At 37.7% G+C, this 19481-nt stretch overlaps 1 protein-coding gene across 1 annotated transcript in view; it reads right to left on the reverse strand.

The window, feature by feature from the left end:
* The window catches only part of Patronin (calmodulin-regulated spectrin-associated protein patronin), a 760252-nt gene that overhangs the window by 344935 nt on the left and 395836 nt on the right, over positions 1-19481 (reverse strand). The window contains exon 10 of the mRNA XM_067151814.2: positions 15359-15528. Coding sequence (XP_067007915.2) covers positions 15359-15528 — 170 coding nt within the window. The remainder of the gene's footprint in view (positions 1-15358; positions 15529-19481) is intronic.

A 19481-nucleotide genomic window follows, 5' to 3' on the forward strand; every position in this document is an offset into this window, starting at 1 on the left:
TCAGCGATTGAAAACTATCAAACTTTCCTGAGTGAATTAGAAATTAAAGTGCATGAACAAGGATAACAGAATGTACCAATATTGTAGCCTGATTTTATTTCCAATGCTGAAGGTACGCATTTTTTAATTGATTTGTTGTGATAGTCCACTTTTCTAGAATATGTATATAAATTTGTTTATTCATACTGCATAAACCGACAAAACTGTGATTTTTTTCTGACCGTTTAAATCACAGCGGCTAAGTGTGAGACTGGCAATATCCCAATGGATAAATCAGTCTCACCTAGATATTTGGAAGAGGTTAACCATAGCAAGACAGGCACGTGAACTTATCAAAGGGCCTAGTCAAAGCTATAAAAAGGTCCTAATGAATTTGAATAGGACCAGAATGAGAATGGTAGTTGGACTGTTAACAGGCCACAATACCTTACAGAGACACCTACACGTCATGAAAATCACCCAGGATCCGATGTGTAGAAGATGCGGTAAGGAGGAGGAGACCTCCGCGCATGTGTTATGTCAGTGCGAGGCTTTTGCAAGCACTAGACATCGATTCCTGGGCTCACATTTTGTGAGCCTGGAGGACATCAGGAATGCCAAAATCCGGACACTGGTATCCTTTATAGGAGCACTAGGGCTGGACTAGGCAAACCCGTTCAAGGGGCACAAAGGGTCTTCATAGACCTAACGTGTGGAGCTCTGCGAAAACAGGGCTCACCCATTTCTTATCTATCTATCTATCTATCTATCTATCTATCTATCTATCACAGCGGCACAGGCTAGGACGCTATCTTGACTTGTTCGGGTTCATAGGGTAAAGAAAAGCTTTCAAAAAAAAAAAAACTAGTTACCCAGTAAGTCGCATTATCATTAGAGAGAGGCCCATGAGTTGAAGTTTCTGGTAACTGAATTTAAGGCAAGCCTGACGTGGTGTAAACAAATGATGCATTTACTATGTCACACTACAGTTTTGCAATGCTTACCAGCAGATTATATTAATAAATGGATCCCTTATCGGTGTTGCATAACAAAATGTTCTTAGTTTTACTTCAGGGCTTATTAAAATTGGCTTAGTTACAGGAGAATTCAAATGTGTTGCATTGCATTCATAATTTTATTTTTCTTCTAAATACCCTCCAAAAATTCAGGGTTCTCTTATAAGCAGGACTGCACTCCGAACTGCATAAGAGAAAGGTACAGCAAGTAGTTTCCCATAATGCTACAATGCTACTGACCATCCCATTTAATCAGAAGGGAGGAAGGGAGTATGCTCAACGTTACCTAGCTTTTCATGCTGTACTGTATGTAGCTCTGGCAAGTTTCAATAAGCTCAATAACACCAATATCTTTGTATTACTGACGTTTAACATGCAGGCAAGCTATGGAACAGATGTGCATGTAAAAAAGGAACATTAAAAGTACACATAATAATTAAAGCCATAATTAAATTAAAAACATATGACCATATCATCCATCCATTATTCCAATTTACATCTAAATACTGCATGCTCCTACAGGCAGAATTTGAAAAAGACGACTCAAAGAGATATGTAAACAGCTGCAGTCACTTGCTCAGTCCGCTCAGTACTCAAAGCTTAACGACTTTCCAATTTCTTTTCGGTGAGCATTAAGGCCTGCCATGTTGTATCGCAAAAACCAGAGTAACAGAGCGACTTGGCTACAAACTCCACCAACAGCAGCCTTCTAAGATGTTTTTCATGGTTTCTATGGTTTTCACACAAGGCATATGTTGAGGTTGTTAAGGCTACAACCACCACTATCCCAGTTCTAGCCCTCTCCCAACCCACCATCACTGAAAACTGTAAGGAGTATGATGATCTACCTTCGTCACAAACTATACCAACCAGCCTTTTGTCATCAAATGTATATCACACACACTTTGTGTTCTCATCCCCCATCAACCATAAAAATCAATGGAACAAATATTCTGCTGTATATCTAGTTATACAAAACACAACTGAATGGATGAAAACCATAACGGTATAAGTAGCATTTTGGTCATTCAGAGAAAAAGACATTTAAACATCTTAACACTCATATAAAGCACGCTATTTGTAGTTATTACCGCTATCACTTGTATCTCTTTGCTGGTGAAAGGATACATCCTCCCGGAGATACATCCTGCACTTAACTCATTTTTTAAAATAGGTCACTTATACCGTTATGGTTTTCATCCATTCAATTAAGGTTCAACATAAACAATAAAACTCAAAACTTCATGGAGGATTACTTTTAAAAATACGGGTGGGACGGAAAGGGACTGTCCACTGGGTTTCATGACAAGGATAACTCGTCACCTAGCGACATGGATTGCTAATTACAGTATAGCGTGTTCAAACCATCCCACTCCTACCATTCTGTACTAGTCGGCACCTGCACTTATATCACTCTAACTATTCTATGTGGTTATAACTTCTGTAGTTAAAGTCTGCAAACAGTTTAAATGTATTCAAATTCCTCTTTCAAATGTTACCAAACAAGGCAATGTATCAAAACATTTGATAATTTTTGAAATTTTGTACACCGTGTAACTTCTATTCAAATAGCCCTTAGACTAAGGCTACCGTAATGGTACCACCATGTAAGATGTAAAACTCTCCTTCAATGATCTATACATAATGCATCAGAATGTACATTAAAAACTCAATATGGGGGAAATTACAGAATTCTCACCCCTACATAACTCTCTAAAAGTACTGGAGATCCTAAGAAATGCCTAATTATCCTGGACTCATAGAAGGGAAAAATTCTGATATGTTTGCACCTATTATATGCAGGGACTGAGCCAACAGCCTCCTCGGAGGGTTGACGAGCAGGTAGAAGGAAGAGCACTCTCTAGCCCAAAAAGGCAGATGAGCTACAGGCTGGACAACGGCATGAGGATGTAGAAAGTAACGAGGAACTACTACATTAAATATCCCTGGGGGAAAGAGGCACTTTTGGGCAAGGGTGTTGCTTAAGTTTTCATTCAGTTATAGTAGGCCTAATAATATATGTATATGGAATGTACAAACACTGGCACAAGCTGGAAAAGTTGCAGTCCAGGAAATGGAAAGAACGGGGGAACACAGTATTCCACTTTGGTGTGGGACTTACACTGTATTATCAGTGTGTGTTACTAATTTTGTGTCAATCTCAGAGAGATTCAAAGAAATGCAAGACCTTCAATAGTGAATATCATCCAGGTGTACGCTCCAAGTGAAGTAGCAGAACTATGCTCCCAGAGTAGTGATGTCTTTAAAAAAATTATTAAAGTGTGATATCATAATTATAATGGGGGATTTCAATGCCAAAGTTGGTAAAGGATCTGCAGGTGACTTCATAGGTCCATATGGTCTTTGCGAAGGAAATGAAGTAGCTTTAGACATTTGTTGGAGAGCATGGATTAGTTAACTTCTCATGTATACGTGAAGTCTCCTGGAGACTCACCTGAACATATTATCAGAAACCTGGTAAACCAAAGATATGAGAACAAAATTGTTACTTGTTTAAAGTCTCTCCCATATTAAACTGAGGTGCACTGAGTGTCACATTTTCTCTCATGTCCCACATTTCAAAAGTAAACAGTACCTCCACCATTTGGATCAGATCTTTAGTTCCAAAACTACGGTACAAGCTTGAATGCGGCTGAGAGGATTTGCTGTGCTCACCACGTGACACCTTGTAATCTGCAGGCCTCCGGACTGAGTAGCGGTCGCGTGCTAGGCCATGGCCATTTGGGGTTGTTGCACCGTGGGGTTCGGTTTGGTTTTAAGTTTCAAATGTATGTAGGTTGATTTCATAGACATCACGGCAAAATATTCACGGCGAAGAAAACTGAAGTATATAAAGGGAAAAAGAAATTTGTGACTTTGTATTTCTAAAAATAATACTTTTGTACTTTCGAGTAGTGCTACTCCCTGTACTTCTGACAGCTCGCTCAGGATCTAATCCTCATAATATATGTGCTATTAGCCATGTATATGCATGCTAAGGTTTTAATTTCTCAGGGAAGTAACCACATGCCCCATTATTAGATTTAGAAAGCACATTAAGACATGATACACAAATAATTAAGCCATTTATAACCATACACTAAGAAAATTATATTCACAAGAGCATTAAAAATGGGAAGAACAAAAGGAATAAAATGCATATGCAAAGTAACTCCTCAGAAGCCCTAAAAGTGGTATCAGTAGACAAGCTGCATACAGAACTACTTTGAACTGTCCTCTCTTCACTCACCTTAACCTCGAATCACTGGGACCCTAAATGTGGTACTACAGTAATTATAAGCATAACATACAGCAGAAAAAATGGTGAAAGAACATGTTTTCATTTCATCATATTCTTAAAGGTTCTGCAAGACTAATGAACGGTAGCTTAATAACACTTTTTTTTTAAATTCTTGTTTTATAATCTATATAACCAAAAAGTTTATTCTCTATTTAAATCTTTTGACTTTTATGACTGAATATTCAAGCTAAAATTTCTCATGCACCAACGAAAAGGACCAATGAAGATGTTACTATTGGCATAATGCATATTCCTACAACATTCACCCCAAGGAAAGAGAATCGAAAAGTAAAGCACCGCTACATTTTCCTGTCGCCGACCACTAGTTTTAATATCTCACACCGAATAGCTCTTGCCCAGCTAAGTATGCTTCACTGTGAAGACAAAACAGAAAACTGGGTAAGTACAAAATATTTGACTGGACCACAGCAACAGTTTTTTGAAGGTATGTTGCATCATGAAAAATGCTTTTCCAGCAACAGCTTCATAACACCGCCACTGAGGAGCATTCTTTTGGAGGGGAAAAACACATTAATACATTAATATTTGTGAAAACAGGGAAGAAATTAGTCGAAAGACAGGGTTCTCAGGCTAATGTTCGTTCTGTCTAGATAAACATTTGTGTGCATTACTTATCGATTCTCCATCATAAAAGATTGAACCAAAACCTTGAAATATATGTACAAATACAACATAGCAATACATTTACAGCACATAATAATATAATTTGCAGAAAAGAACTCAACAACTGTCAGTACCAGATCTCTCTGAGAAATTACTGTTAACTTTTCCTAAACAAAATTTGTAATGGTATAATTAAACTATGAAAAAGGAAGAAATATTAAAGCTGCTTTCAAACAATAATAATTAGAAAAGAAAATATAAAGGAAAGTGTTGACATATCAAAATTTTAAAGCACATGAACAAGCATCCCTTAAATTTGGCAAGTTCTTTGTTTGAGACAGACACACTGAAATGAAGCTGATGAGTGATCTTGCACAGGCCTGATGCACAAATTCTCACTTCCACAGATTCTACACAACACTTTTGCTTCCAATCTTTCTGCACAACTTCAGAAACACAGTGCCTTCCACTTATTGTAAATATGTCTCCTCTTAAACGTTCTTCCATAAAACTGATTGATTCTGTATATTACTGACATCATGAACTTTCTGTAAATATAAAATATTACTTGCTAATGATACGGAAGAAGCTAAATTGCAAATAGAAGAACTTGATAACATAGCAAGAAAAGTTGGATTGCAAATTTCATATGAAAAAACAGAAATAATGCCAACCTTCCCTGTTACAGCACCAACCATTACCTTAGCCAATACCAAACAAATTAAAATTGTGAATAAGTTTAAATATCTTGGTGAAATTATAACTTGGAACACCAATGAAAAATCATCAATAGAAAGCAGAACATTTAAGTTAAAAACAGCACAACGAATTACATGGCCAACGTACAAGAAAAAATCTCTTTCAATAAATCGCGACCTTAGAATGACAAGGTTCTATCTGACAAAATTTGTGAAAGTCATATTTTTACACTACAGGGTTCCATTTGACGTGTTCTATTCGAAAACAAGCACTATGATGCCATCTGTGAGAAAATGTGGAAACTACGAGTGTGACAAAGTTCTATCTGCAGACTGTTTAATCACACTTAAACAAGACAAGGTTCTATCTGCGAGTGTGGAGCAGATAGAACCTTGTTTTGTTCCACCTTTTTCCTGGCTAGCAGATACACCCTTGTCAATTTTACTTCCTTGTTGCATGTGAGCTTAAAGCAGTGATTGGCTGTTCGTTAGCCAGCGATCCAATAGAAATACAGTTTATAATATTTTCATCCAATCACATCTGCAAAATCATCATCCCCGCAATCCACGAAGCAAAGCTTGTATAGGCGTATCTTAGTTACGGAGTACAATCTAGACTTTCACAAGCCGAAGAGTGATCGCTGCGATGTGTGTGAAGCTTATAAAGTTTCGGAGGGTCAGCATATAACAACTGAGCAGCAGAAAACAGAATACGAAGAGCATTTCCTGAATAGAACTCTGTCTCGAGCTGAAAGAGATAGAGACAGAAAAAACAAGGATATACTTGTATTAAGTTTTGATCTACAGAATGTGATTGCTTGTCCTAGGGCAGAAATAAATTTTCTTTTATAGAAGAAAATTGAACACGTATAATTTGACCGTTATTTTGTCAACAACAAGACAAGTTTACTGCGCTCTCTGGACTGAGGTACAATCAGGAAGAACAGGAAATGATATCGCCAGTGCATGCAGGGTAGTACTGGATAGAGTAATTGTAGAGAACAATATTGATGAACTGATAGCATGGAGCGACTCGTGTGTTCCGCAGAATAGGAATGCGAATATTTCATTTGTTGTGTTAGATTTTTTGAGAGACAACAATGATGTGAAGCGCATCACAATGAAATATTCCACTCCAGGTCACTCGTGTATTCAGGAAGTGGACAACGTACATAGTTGCATTGAAAAAGCCATGCGGGTTAATGAATTTTTCTCTCCCTTAGGACTAATCAGAATTTTGAAAGGCATCAATAGAACAAGACCTTACAAGATTGTGCAAATGAAGGACACTAATTTTAAAGACTTTGGTGCCCCTGCGAAGCTTCTGAACTACAAATTGATTCCCTTCACAAAAGTGAGTTCTATAACATTTAGTCAGGTACTACATGAAGTTCAGTTTGTGCTCAGCCACTCTCCTGATTCTCAGCCACGGGTTGTCTACATGAAGATCCTAGAGGATCGAATAAAGAGGACAACCCATGTACATGCCATTCGTAGATCTAGAAAAGGCATTAGATAATGTTGATTGGACCAAACTATTTAAGATTCTGAAGGTGATTGGGATCAGATAGCGAGAACGAAGAATTATCTACAATCTATATAAAACTCAGTCTGCAGTCATAAGATTCGAGGGCTTTGAAAAAGAAGCAGCAATCCAGAAAGGAGTGATGCAAGTCTGTAGTTTGTCTCCCCTCCTTTTCAATGTTTACATACAACAGGCAGTAAAGGAAATCAAAACCTTGAGATTTGCCGATAATATTGTTATTTTATCTGAGACTGCAGAAGATCTCTAGAAGCTGCTGAATGGTACGGACGAATTCTTGGGTAAGGAGTACAAGATGAAAATAAATAAGTCCAAAACAGAAGTAATGGAGTGCAGTCGAACGAAGGCAGGTAATGCAGGACATATTAGATTAGGAAATGAAGTCTTAAAGGAAGTGAATATTGTTACTTGGGTAGTAAAATAACTAATGATGGCAGAAATAACTAGGACTTAAAATGCAGACTAGCACAAGCAAGGAAGAGCTTTCTTATGAAAAGAAATTTGCTTATTTCAAACATTGATATAGGAATGATAAAAATATTTCTGAAGACTTTCTTCTGGAGTGTGGTGTTGTATGGAAGTGAAACATGGACGATAACTAGCTCGGAAAGAAAGAGAATAGAAGCTTTTGAAATCTGGTGTCGCAGAAGAATGCTGAAGGTGAGATGGATAGATCGAATCACGAATGAAGAGATACTGAATCGAATTGGTGAGAGAAGATCGATTTGGCTAAATTTGACGAAGAGAAGAGATAGAATGATAGGACACATCTTAAGACACCCAGGACTTGTTCAGTTGGTTTTTGAAGAAAGTGTAGATGGTAAGAACGGTAGGGGTAGACCAAGGTATGAATATGACAAGCAGATTAGAGCAGATGTAGGATGCAATAGTTACGTAAAAATGAAAAGGTTAGCACAGGATAGGGTGGTATGGAAGGCTGCATCAAACCAGTCTGTGGACTGATGACGCAAACAACAACAACAACATGGGTATATTGTATACTTTTTGTAATAAATATAATAAGTTGAAATTTCTGACATTAATTAACCGGTTTTCTCATTTTAGTTATTCCATCCCAATGAATAATTGAAATATTTAACGTATAAAATGTAATAACAGGTGAAGATGCAAATTTTATCTGAAATATTCCATTGTATACGATAGCAAACAAGGCATTATAAAGTATTAATCCTGTGAAATGTAACAAGAAAAGGTTCTAAGAGCACATAGAACCTTGTCAACTTACGATTTAACGTTATCTTGAGCAGACAAGGTTCTAACTGCATTTTTACGCTTTCAGTTTATGGTAAAATTGAAACGATATTGATTTTCTGACACAGTGCATTTGTGTCTATTGTGTGTATCAGGTAATTCAGAAAATTTGAAGTGTTTTTGTTAAAGCTGAACAAAATTATGATGGTTTGAATTTTCAACTGCAAGTTTCTCCAAATAATAGAAATGGCAGATAGAACCTTGTCATTCCAAGGTCACGAAATGCTAAACTTCAACATTACTGTTCCGTCATTAAACCTGAAGCGACTTATGCTTGTGAAACACTGTTTAAGTTGAACACCAAAGCAACAGCTGATACACTACAAAAGGTTGACAGAAGGATACTCAGAACAATCATTAATAAAAAACATCAGGTGGATGGACAATGCAGGTTATTGCCTAACGCAGTGGTTTATAGGGAAAGTGAATCTATAACAGATACGATGAGAAAAAGAAGAATTGCCTTTTTCTGTCATCTTTCTAGATTAAATGATAATAGGATAATAAAACAACTATTTCATTACTTTTGGAAAAGTAAAACAAAAATTAATTGGTTTAAAGAAGTTCAGAATGATTTAGAAGAGCTGAATATTACAATGAAGCAAATTGAAAATAGAGAAGAAAAAAGGATTCTCAAGAACAAACAAATAAGATTGTCATTAAGAATTGTACAACACAAACAATATGTCATATCTGATGAAGAAAGGGCAGCCAGGTCAGCCAGAATGAAGAGGTTTTGGGAAAGGAAGAAGATGATGCAAGCTAAATCTTCAGTTAATTTTTCATTAACGTAAATGTATTTGGGTTTGATTTAAGTGCTCCAATGTGGGCGTAAACTATGTAAATAAATAATAATAAATAAAACAGAAAGTAGTGTATATTCAAAGAACTATAATGTCAATGTATCAGAGTTACTAGCTAATAATGTTTTACCCCACAAAACAACAGCAATCACTGGAGACAGAATTCCTGAGACAGCGAATAGGAATTGCTATCCAGCGAGGAAATGCTGCCAGTGTTATGGGCACCTTTCCAGATAACGCTCTACTGGACGAAGTCTTCTATCTTACACCTTAGACTTTCAAGCTGGAGCGAAGTTAAAAAAAAAAAATTATTGTTGAAATATTATTTTGTATTTATAATATTACAGTGTAATTAAAACAAACAAAAAATATACCATTACCAATCTACCTAATATACTTCAAGGTCTCCAGCTGTTGGCTGGGTCTGCTTGGAACATGAGCCTCTCCATCTCCTCTTCTCTATATGCACTCCTCCACTCCTTTCTTCCACCTGTCTCTTGGTCGTGCATCCTCCTCGGTATCCTTTCCCCTGTCATTCTCTTCATGTGTCCATACCATCTGCCTCTATCCTATCCTGTAGTGACTCTTCTTTTACTATATCTCAAACCTTCGCATTTCCCATCCTATCCCATATATAGTACATGTAGCTTCTCTGAGGGACATCCTTACTCCAAACCAGGCTTCTGACACTTTTCAGGAATGCTCCTGCTTGTCTTCCACACTCGATTATTTCCTTATCATTCTTCCACTTTCCTCTGTGATACTTCCCAAGTACTTGAAACTCTACCTTCCTCAGCTGTTCCCCTCCAAGCATTATCCCTCTCCTAGGTCTCTCCTTCTTACTAGTGTGATCACTATCTCGCTCTTTTGGGCATTAAATTTCATTCCATAGTGTTTCACACCTCATCTACCCAAGCATTTAACTGTTCCTGGATATCCTCTTCCTTCCCAAACTAACAGGTCATCTGCAAACATCATCACTTTCATTTTTCCTTCTCCAATTTTCCTTGCCACTTTTGTCATTATCTCGTCCACTGTTACCACGGAGAGCAAAGGTGACACAGCACTTCCCTGTTTTAATCCATCTTTTTGCTCAAACCAGCCTGTTCTCTCTCCTATTTTCACACAACTGACACTCCCATTGTACACCTCCTTCACCCATTCTACGGTCTGTTCCTCGACAGCTTTTCTCTGCAAGGCTTTCCATACCTTGTTTCTACTCACACGGTCATAAGCTTTCTCAAAGTCCACGAAGGCCATCACAAGATCCTTACCCCATTCGTAATGACGCTCTTGTAGCTGTCTTACTGAGAATATAAGATCTACTGTGGAGCTTCCCAAACTGAAACCATACTGCTCTTCTCTTAGCTTTTCTTCCACCCTCTTTCTGATTCTATTCTCCAGAATCTTCTCAAACACCTTTGCACAGTGGCATATCAATGTGACTCCCCAATAGTTCTTATTCCCCTTCTTGAAAATGGTTATGATTACCCCCTTCTTCCAATCTTCAGGGGTCTTCCTTTCCTTCCATACTACTTTCAACACATGATAAAGCCACTGTTTCCTTACCTCTCCTGTTGCCTTCACCATCTCAATACTCACTTCATCTATACCTGGGGCTCTCCCTCCTTTCATCCTCACCAGTGCTAGCTCCACTTCTGCCCATGTTAAGTCTTTTTCTTTCTCCATATTTCTTACTTCCTCCCTGCTTCCTACTTTCCTCCTCAGTGCACTCTTCTGAGTTTAGTAAATATTCACTACTCCTTCCACATTCCTTTGAGTTTCTCCATTTCCTGCACTTCATTTCCATTTTTGTCTATCATTATAACATCTTCACTCATGCCTTTCCTCTTACTCTTGACCATTCCATATAGTACTTTTTTATTTCCTTTGCTATCCTCTGCCATCATGTTTGTCCACTTTTCCATCCATTTTTTCTTCTCTGTTACAACCTTTTTAGCTTCTTCCTTTTCTTGTCTTGTCTCCGTTGAAACCACACTCTGAAAGCTTTATTCTTCTCCCTAACTGCCGCTCTGACTCTGTTGTTCCACCATGGGGTCTCCATGCATCTTTTCCTGGCACTAGTTCTCCCACAAACTTCCTCTGCAGTTTTTACTAGTGTCCTCTTGAACCTTTCCCGTTCCTTCTCTCCTGTTTTCGTATCATCTGTTGGTACGTTCAATATTTTTTTTTCTGGTATTCTTCCTTTGTTTTTTCCTTCAGTTTCCATATTTTGATACATCTTTCTTGCTTCTCTGTTCTCTTCCTTTCCGTCATTGTTCTCAGTTTCATTACCTGTAGTCTGTGGTCACTATCTAGGGCCTCTGATGGTATTATCCTTCCATCTATAACATTCCTCTTCATTTCCCAGTCGTAGATCATGTAATCTACAATGGATTTCCTAGACCAGTCACTGCTATACCACGTTATCTTATGGCTTTCTCTCTTTTTGAACCACGCATTCTCGACCATCATCCTATTTCTTTTGTACAAATCCAGTAGTCTTTCTCCTTTCTTATTTCTATTTCCCTTTCCTTCCGCTTCAAGCACGTTCTCATAACCATTCCTTTCCATGCCTACATGGGCATTCAAGTCCCCCATTACTACGTTATTTTGTCCATTCAAATATCTCTCCAATTCTTCCTCAAAGTCATCTTTATCCTGTTGTGTGCATCCTGCTTGTGGAGCATACACTTGTACAATTTCCCAGGTTTTTCCTTTGACTGTTATTTTGACTTTTATCACTCTGTCACTTATCCCTTTTATTTCCTCTTTCAATCCATTTCTTACTACCACTCCTACTCAATTTCGCTTTCCCTCATCATTTCCTATCCAGTACAACCAAAAAGCATTCCGAAGCTCTCTCCTACCCTCAACCCGTCCACTTAGTCACTGCCTGCCCTAGTATATCCAGTTTTCTTCTTTCCATCATGTCTATAACCTCTTCTATTTTTCCGGTCAATGTTTGTATATTCAGTGTGCCAATTCGTAATCCTGTTCCTCACCAGGGTCGTCGTCTGTTACATCCGTCCGGCTTATTGTTCCTTGTTTCCTTGAAAGCGGGTTAATATCCATCACTGGCTTGCTAGGCCTGTTGTGACTTCACAAGAGCCCCGTTAGCCGCCATCTTTTTCAGAATTCCTGCAGGGCCTTCACAGCTACCGTAGCGGTCTCGGGGCCCACACAGTCCCCACTGTGCTTCACACCCACAGGCTATTCCCTACTTGATGACGTTGCCCATCTCCCATTACGTGGACGACAGGTTGGACTCGTGGGAGACCTACCAAGGTCTGTGATAAAAACCCTAATCCGTTCAAAAAAAACACACACACACGGCAATGTTTTACAGGCCATGACATAAGTTACTTTAAATTTCCTTAATGGTGATAGAAGTCATATTAAGCATTATAAGCTGAGTGCTACATGATCTTTTATGAACTTGGTTAAAAACCTTCACCTCTGTTAAAATATTGAGTAGTTTAGCTTGTTTGTTTACAGAATACACTACAAGGTTAGCTGCCTCTGTGGATCAGTGGTAGAGTGTCGGCCTCTGGTTCCCAAGATAGCGGATTCAAAACCCGGCAGAGGTAGTCAGATTTTGAAGGGCAGAAAAAAGTCCATTCGACACTCCATGTCGTACGATGTTGGCATGTAAAAGATCTCTGGTGACACATTTGGTGTTTACCCCACAAAATTAATTAAATCTCAGCCATAGACGCCCAAGAGAGATTTGGTTTACTCGGTCTGCCGTCTAGTGGGCCTAGAGTAAAACAAAACGTCAAAATTGATGAGCAGATGGCCACTGAAATTGAAATGTCTGCTCACAGTAGCTGAGGCCATATGATTGTTGTTGTTGTTGTTGCTGCTGCTGCTGCTGCTGCTGTTGCTGTTATTATTATTTCGACAAAGTGATAACAGAGTTTTAAAACAATTATTTAATTACTTTTGGAGTAGTAAATCAAAAAACAATTGGTTTAAAGAAGTCCAAAGTGATTTGGAGGAGTTGAATATTACCATGCAAACCATAGAAAACAGAGGCGAGAAAAATATTTTGAAGAATAAATGCATCAGGCTTCCTCTGACCACTGTACAGAGGAAACAATATGTTATAACGGATGCGGAGAGGGCAGCCAGGTCAACCAGACTCAAGACTTTTTGGGAGAAGAAAAGGAAGACAAATTTGTTGTAGTCTGATTTAAGTGCTCCAATGTGGGCGTAAACTCTGTAAATAAATAAATAAATAAATATTATTATTATTATTATCATTATTATTATTATTATTATTATTATTATTATTATTATTAACAACTCCCAGATGCAAGCTCAAACTATGTGACCCAAAATGCACGGCCACTTGTTCAGTAATTGTCATTTTTACCCATTCTTTGTATGAAAAGCTTTGCAAAACCTAAGAAATGTTAGTCTGCGAGTCCACAGCAAGAGAAGTATCCTATACTGACCGATGTTGCGCTTTGTTTGAAGCCTTGTTTTCTCAATGTATCTTGTCAACCTTTGTTTTCAAGCATGAAGTTCAATCAAAAACAAGGTTAACTGATGAACATTTGATCACAATGGCTATTGTTGAGAAAAGTTCCTGTCAAGTTTCACACTAAATAAAAAGCTGTTAGCAAACATATATTTTACAGCTATTCCCAGTAGGATTTATTCCAATATATGTTCATTTCATTGCCTTGTTCCTTTTTTATATATAACCTTACTGTTTTATTAAGTGACTTTTAAAATATGATGTTGGATTGCACTTGTTCAAACGGTAGATCATTTGAAAATGTGATAAGTACTCGGTATATTACTGAAGCTTTCCGTTGCTATCCCCTGTACTACAGCATATTTTTATAAAACTTTAAAAAACGGGAACTGCAATGAGGAACTAAATTCAAAATGAAAGGAAAGAAAGAGGCAGACTGTGAATGAAAGCAAATCATAACTACCTGACTTATAGCCTTACTAAAGTGGCGAACCCATTTCCTATCATGCTAAACGCAGGACTCTACCAAACAGTTTCTAAAGGCAAGTTAATTTTGTCAGGCAGATACGGAGTGTGGCATGAAAAGATCAGTAATATGGCAATAATTATGACATGGAGGGCCAAGGTATTTTCCTGTCCTTCAAACATTGACACCTCAACTGATATTCTTTCTTCTTCTACTGTTTTTCCCAGACCCGTGGGGTCGTGGGTGCGAACTGTGTCGCACATGGGGATCCGGCCCTGTTTTACGGCCGGATGCCCTTCCTGCTGACGCCAACCCTATAGGGAGGTATATAATCACTATTGCGTGCTTCTGTGGTGGTTGGTAGAGACACCTCAACTGATATTAAATCTGCTAATCTGGAATCAGTCACGCAACCTACCTATGATCCATCAAGTTATCTACAACAGAAAAAATTTGTTTAAAGATATTAAAAATGAGAAAAATTACGTATGTAAAATGTGAATAAGGATGTTATTGCATTCCCCTAGCACTACTCTTCAGCTTACTGTGAGAAGAAGAGTACCTCAAAGAGTGCATTCCCATTACGAAATCAACCAAAGTCTATCTAGCTGGGCACACACCTCAACATCCCGACATATATCTATCTGGCTTTTCCTTTCAAATATTTGTCATTTAAGTACCAGTAATGCAAAGCCTTTTGCTTGTTCAATCAATCAATCAATCAATCAATCAATCAATCAATCAATCAATAAACACTGATCTGAATTTAGGGCAGTCGTCCAAGTGACATATATCCTACCTGTTGTTTTCCTAGCCTTTTTTAAATGATTGCAAAAAATTTGGAAATATATTGAACATCTCCTTTGGTAAATTATTCAAATCTCTAATGCTCCTACCTATAAATTAATATTTGCCACAATTTAGACTATACACAGTTATCTTGGTTAAGACTGAATGTCAAACAGACTTCATCTATTCAAATTATTCAAAATTTAGAAAGAAATTTTGCAACAACTGTCGGTTGCATCTTCGATCTCTAATGAACAATTTTACTTTCTGACAAAAAATAAATATATATAACTGGGAAGGAATTCTTGTTCATAAGGAACAAAATGATATAATTATACATAGAAACCATAACACTGTATACAGTTGTATAATATGAGATACCTTGGTAACTGCTTGTAGAAATGCAGCCTTGCCCACTTTTTGGCGCTGTTTGTTCATCACTACCTCCATACGTCGTTTCTCGCTCTCGATTCGCCGTCGTTTCTCCTCCAGCTTCATACGAATATTGTGCAACTGGGAGGCCATAACATGGCTGTTGCTATTTGAATCGTCTAAACACACAAATTCATCTTCATCAGAACAATGATCAAAGAAGCTAAAGCAACTATGTGGAACATTTTATAGGCAAAATGTTAATACAATTATAAAAATTAACTAGTTACAAATACACAAGAAATATCAGGGTTTCACTTCAAAATCTACTGGTGAATGTGAACATCTGTTTTAATTAATTTTGTAATAATTAATAATAATGATCGTAACAGAAGAAGAAGAAGAAGAAGAAGAAAGAGGAGGAGGATTTTCAGTCTCACTAACAACTTTTATGGTTTTTGGAGATGCCAGGGTGCTGGAATTTCATCTTGCACCGATTCTTTTACGTGCCACACAAAACTGATATATTTGAGCAGCTTTAAATACTATCAAACTGGGACGGCCGGGCTCTATTATCTGAGCTGTCTTGCCAATGACAGTGGTGTGGTGATCGCAAGCTGATTTAGGACCTTGTGTTCAGTTCCTGGTTAATGTTCATGGATCTGGGAGTGTTTAAGTACATTTTAAAGTGTATATCTGCAAGTTCATTCTTACTTCTTTTGAAGAAGACAAGCTTTGTTGTATTGTAACAGGTTGTAGGTCAAGTTAGAAGGGCAATAACGAGTTACGACATTTCTGTATTCCACTCAAAAATAAATACGTGTTTTTGAAATGGACATACACTATTCTCCAGAAGGACAGAAATCCAAGTCCTATGTGTGCGATGTTCATTTTCATACAAAGTACAATATGAAGGCTAATATTTGTGATTAACAGCAGAGACTGACACGATACTTAACATCGGAAGCAGTACCAACAACACAGGTTCTGACCAGGAAAAGGAAGCAAAGCCCAGCAAGTGACAGCACACACAAGTTGCCGGCCTATCCCTGAAATCTCTGAATCATCCCTTTCAATGAGTAATGCGTGTCTTAAGTCCACTTCCACTTTTAATTCACCTAACAAACACAAAGATGTAATTAAGAAAGTTTCTATTTGTAAGAAAAAATTAAGCTTTAGAACAGGAATTTGACTAGAGAAAAGAGTAGCGAGTCTGTAGCCAAAGCCAGAATAAATGAATTGGAGAGGGAAGTGAGTGACACAAATCAGAGTAATGGAGAACCTCAAGGAAAATCAGGGTATGACAGTAGGTACCATGATAAAGAATGCGGTCAAAAATGACTATTTCTTAGTGTATCGTTTAGCATTAAATCCTGTGAAGGTTAGAGTTCTTTAAACCAAGGTTTGTTGCCCCTGCCTTCCAAAGTTCATTTAAGCAGTTTACTGAAGGACATGGAAATGTTATGGTATTAACACTATGCTATTGATGCCACTGAAAAATATCCCCACAAAGAAGGTGACTCAAACCAAAAGTACTATTTTTTACAAAGTAAAAAATATGTGAGCAGATGTTTTGTTCATCTGCAGGATGACACAACACAATCAAAGGCTGGTTGGAACCTCAACAGCTCCTCATACATGCCTAAGGCATCATTGAAGGGGCATACTGTTGCCATTGTATAATAGCCTGTCAAACCCTCTGAAATGCATGCACCAACTGACCCTATGAGGGACTGGCTGCTCATATCTCAGTCACTTTCGCATGCGACCGAGACTAGCCCATAGCAGAAGACAGTGCAGTTCGAGGTCCACTCAGCTTACGTGATAACAAATGAGGAGCTATAGTGTCCACACCACACCTCATAATCTGCAGGCCTTCTGGCTGAGCAGCAGTTGCCTTGTAGGACAAGGTCTTTCAGGGTTTGGTTTGCCATAGCAGAAGACATAGTGCACTATAAAAACTACATCCTGCCACCAAGTCATGTCTGAGCCACTGTTACACAACTGGATCCAACCTGTGGCCATTTATGCAAGCAGAAATACAACATGGGAATATTTTGGCTAAAACTGACGGTGTTACGCTCAACTCACTAAGCGACAATTTTCAAAAAATATTCATACCATCTATCGCCTAAAGAGTCTAAAGAACTAAGTTTGAATTTAAACAACTGTAACAGAAGAGAAACGTGCTACAATCATAAGGCAGGGTTACAAGAGACGCATCAACTATCTATCTGCCTTGTTGAAAGAATTGATTCGCCAAGTGGTAATTAGCATTCTGCAACATCCTCCCCCATATCTAAGGTATGTAGTACGAATTACTGCTATTATCATTAGTCCATGCTTGATTTTTACTGTATCACACAAGTGTACAGTTGGCTATTTGGATTTATGTAACTTAATTTCAACAAGCAATTTAGTAATACATACAGCAAGGTCATAAGGTTTCATTAAGTTAATAATTAATTATGTCATCTCAAAGCCCTGGTAGTAGATGTGCTAGCACAGGTGGTATACGTGGAAGGATGTCGGTTGGATTCCTCGTCAGTCTGAATTTACGAATGATATTACTACTTCCTTCTTTTTGTGCTATTTGTTTTACGAGTTCGACACTTATTTGCCTGTACGTTCCTCTGAAATTCGTATGTAATAAAATAGTAATAGATAGAGCTGTCAATTTAATTGATTAATTGAACTGAATAACCTAAAAATCCGATTAACTGATCAATGTGCTTTACCCAATTAATCGAACTGATTAAAACTGTAGTGCAGTGAAGGAAAAATGAATGCTTTTTGTGGCACAAAACCTGTGTATTGTATTATTATTTGCAATTTGGTGTGCTAACCTTAGCTACTGTATGATGGAATGGTCATTAAAGTAAGCTGAAGTTCACATATTTCTCTCATACTATTTGCAGACATTAGCGAAATAGTCAGGAGGCATAATGGAGAGATGTGGGGAAGGTATTTGAAGCAACTGTCGTTAAGAAATTTCAAGGAATTTCCAGGTAATGTGGAAATGGGCAGATACCAATTGCTAGAAAGACACAACAGAAAATGTGACAACTTAAACTTTGGTTCGTGTGCAGACAGTATATGTTCTCATTCAGTGTTTGTGAACTTCAGTTACAAATCCATATCTAACCGCAGCTCATGTGTAGTATTGTCATTCAGCATTACAAGTTAAACATCATGGAGAAAATCACAATGCCGCTAACTCCTGAATGGGGATTGGAAGACAAAGTTGTCACTCGTTCTAGGAGCTGAGACAGCAAACTACGACAATTTTCGGTGCACAGCACACACTCTACAATTAAGTTTAAATAAAGCTTTCAAAGATACTGTGTGAACCCAATTAAAATTTGATTAATCGACCGATTAATCAATTAAAGGCATTCGGTTAACGGATCAAAATTTGTAATCGATCGACAGCTCTAGTAGGAGGTATTGAAAACCTAATATTCTGTTGCTGGTTCTTGGTTATTAACAACAAAATCTCACATAATGGTGCCTGATCTATTGTTGCATAACTAAATGTTCCGTAGGCCTGAGCATTAACAAGTTAACCGCCACAGTTTGGTGCTTAGCCACTTGACTGCAAATATGGCTAAGTTAAATTTGAGGAAGACAAGGAAGATATTACACTGAATCAGTTTTTTCTGAAAAATCGCATCATGTGCACCACATTACATTTGCCTTTGCTCTCAGCTCCTAGAACGATGTTTTCACAAGACGATACTTTGACAATACAGGCTCAAATATGGAATTTATAACGTGTAATTACATAACTGTACCAAATATTTATTTATTTTGACTACAATATATCTTCTAAGATTGTTTTAAATATGAAAACCATTGAATGCATTTTGCTTTATGCATAAAACGATCTAAATAATAACCGAAGTAATCCTTGAGTTCGAACATCCTACTGAAGGTATTAAGGAATTCATGTCTGATGGAAGTCCGTCAAATAACGCAGGGGAGAAATGTTCAGGCATCAACGGTAATGCAGGCAAGATTAAATGCTCTATACCTAACCCTTCTGATGCAGTACATGTGCTAAAACAGAAACTAAATTACTTTCACAATAAGGAAAACACTATTTTCAATAGAAAAAAAAATTCCACTTGTA

Source organism: Anabrus simplex, chromosome 7, assembly GCF_040414725.1.
Source record: "Anabrus simplex isolate iqAnaSimp1 chromosome 7, ASM4041472v1, whole genome shotgun sequence".
Classification (NCBI taxonomy): Eukaryota; Metazoa; Arthropoda; class Insecta; order Orthoptera; family Tettigoniidae; genus Anabrus; species Anabrus simplex.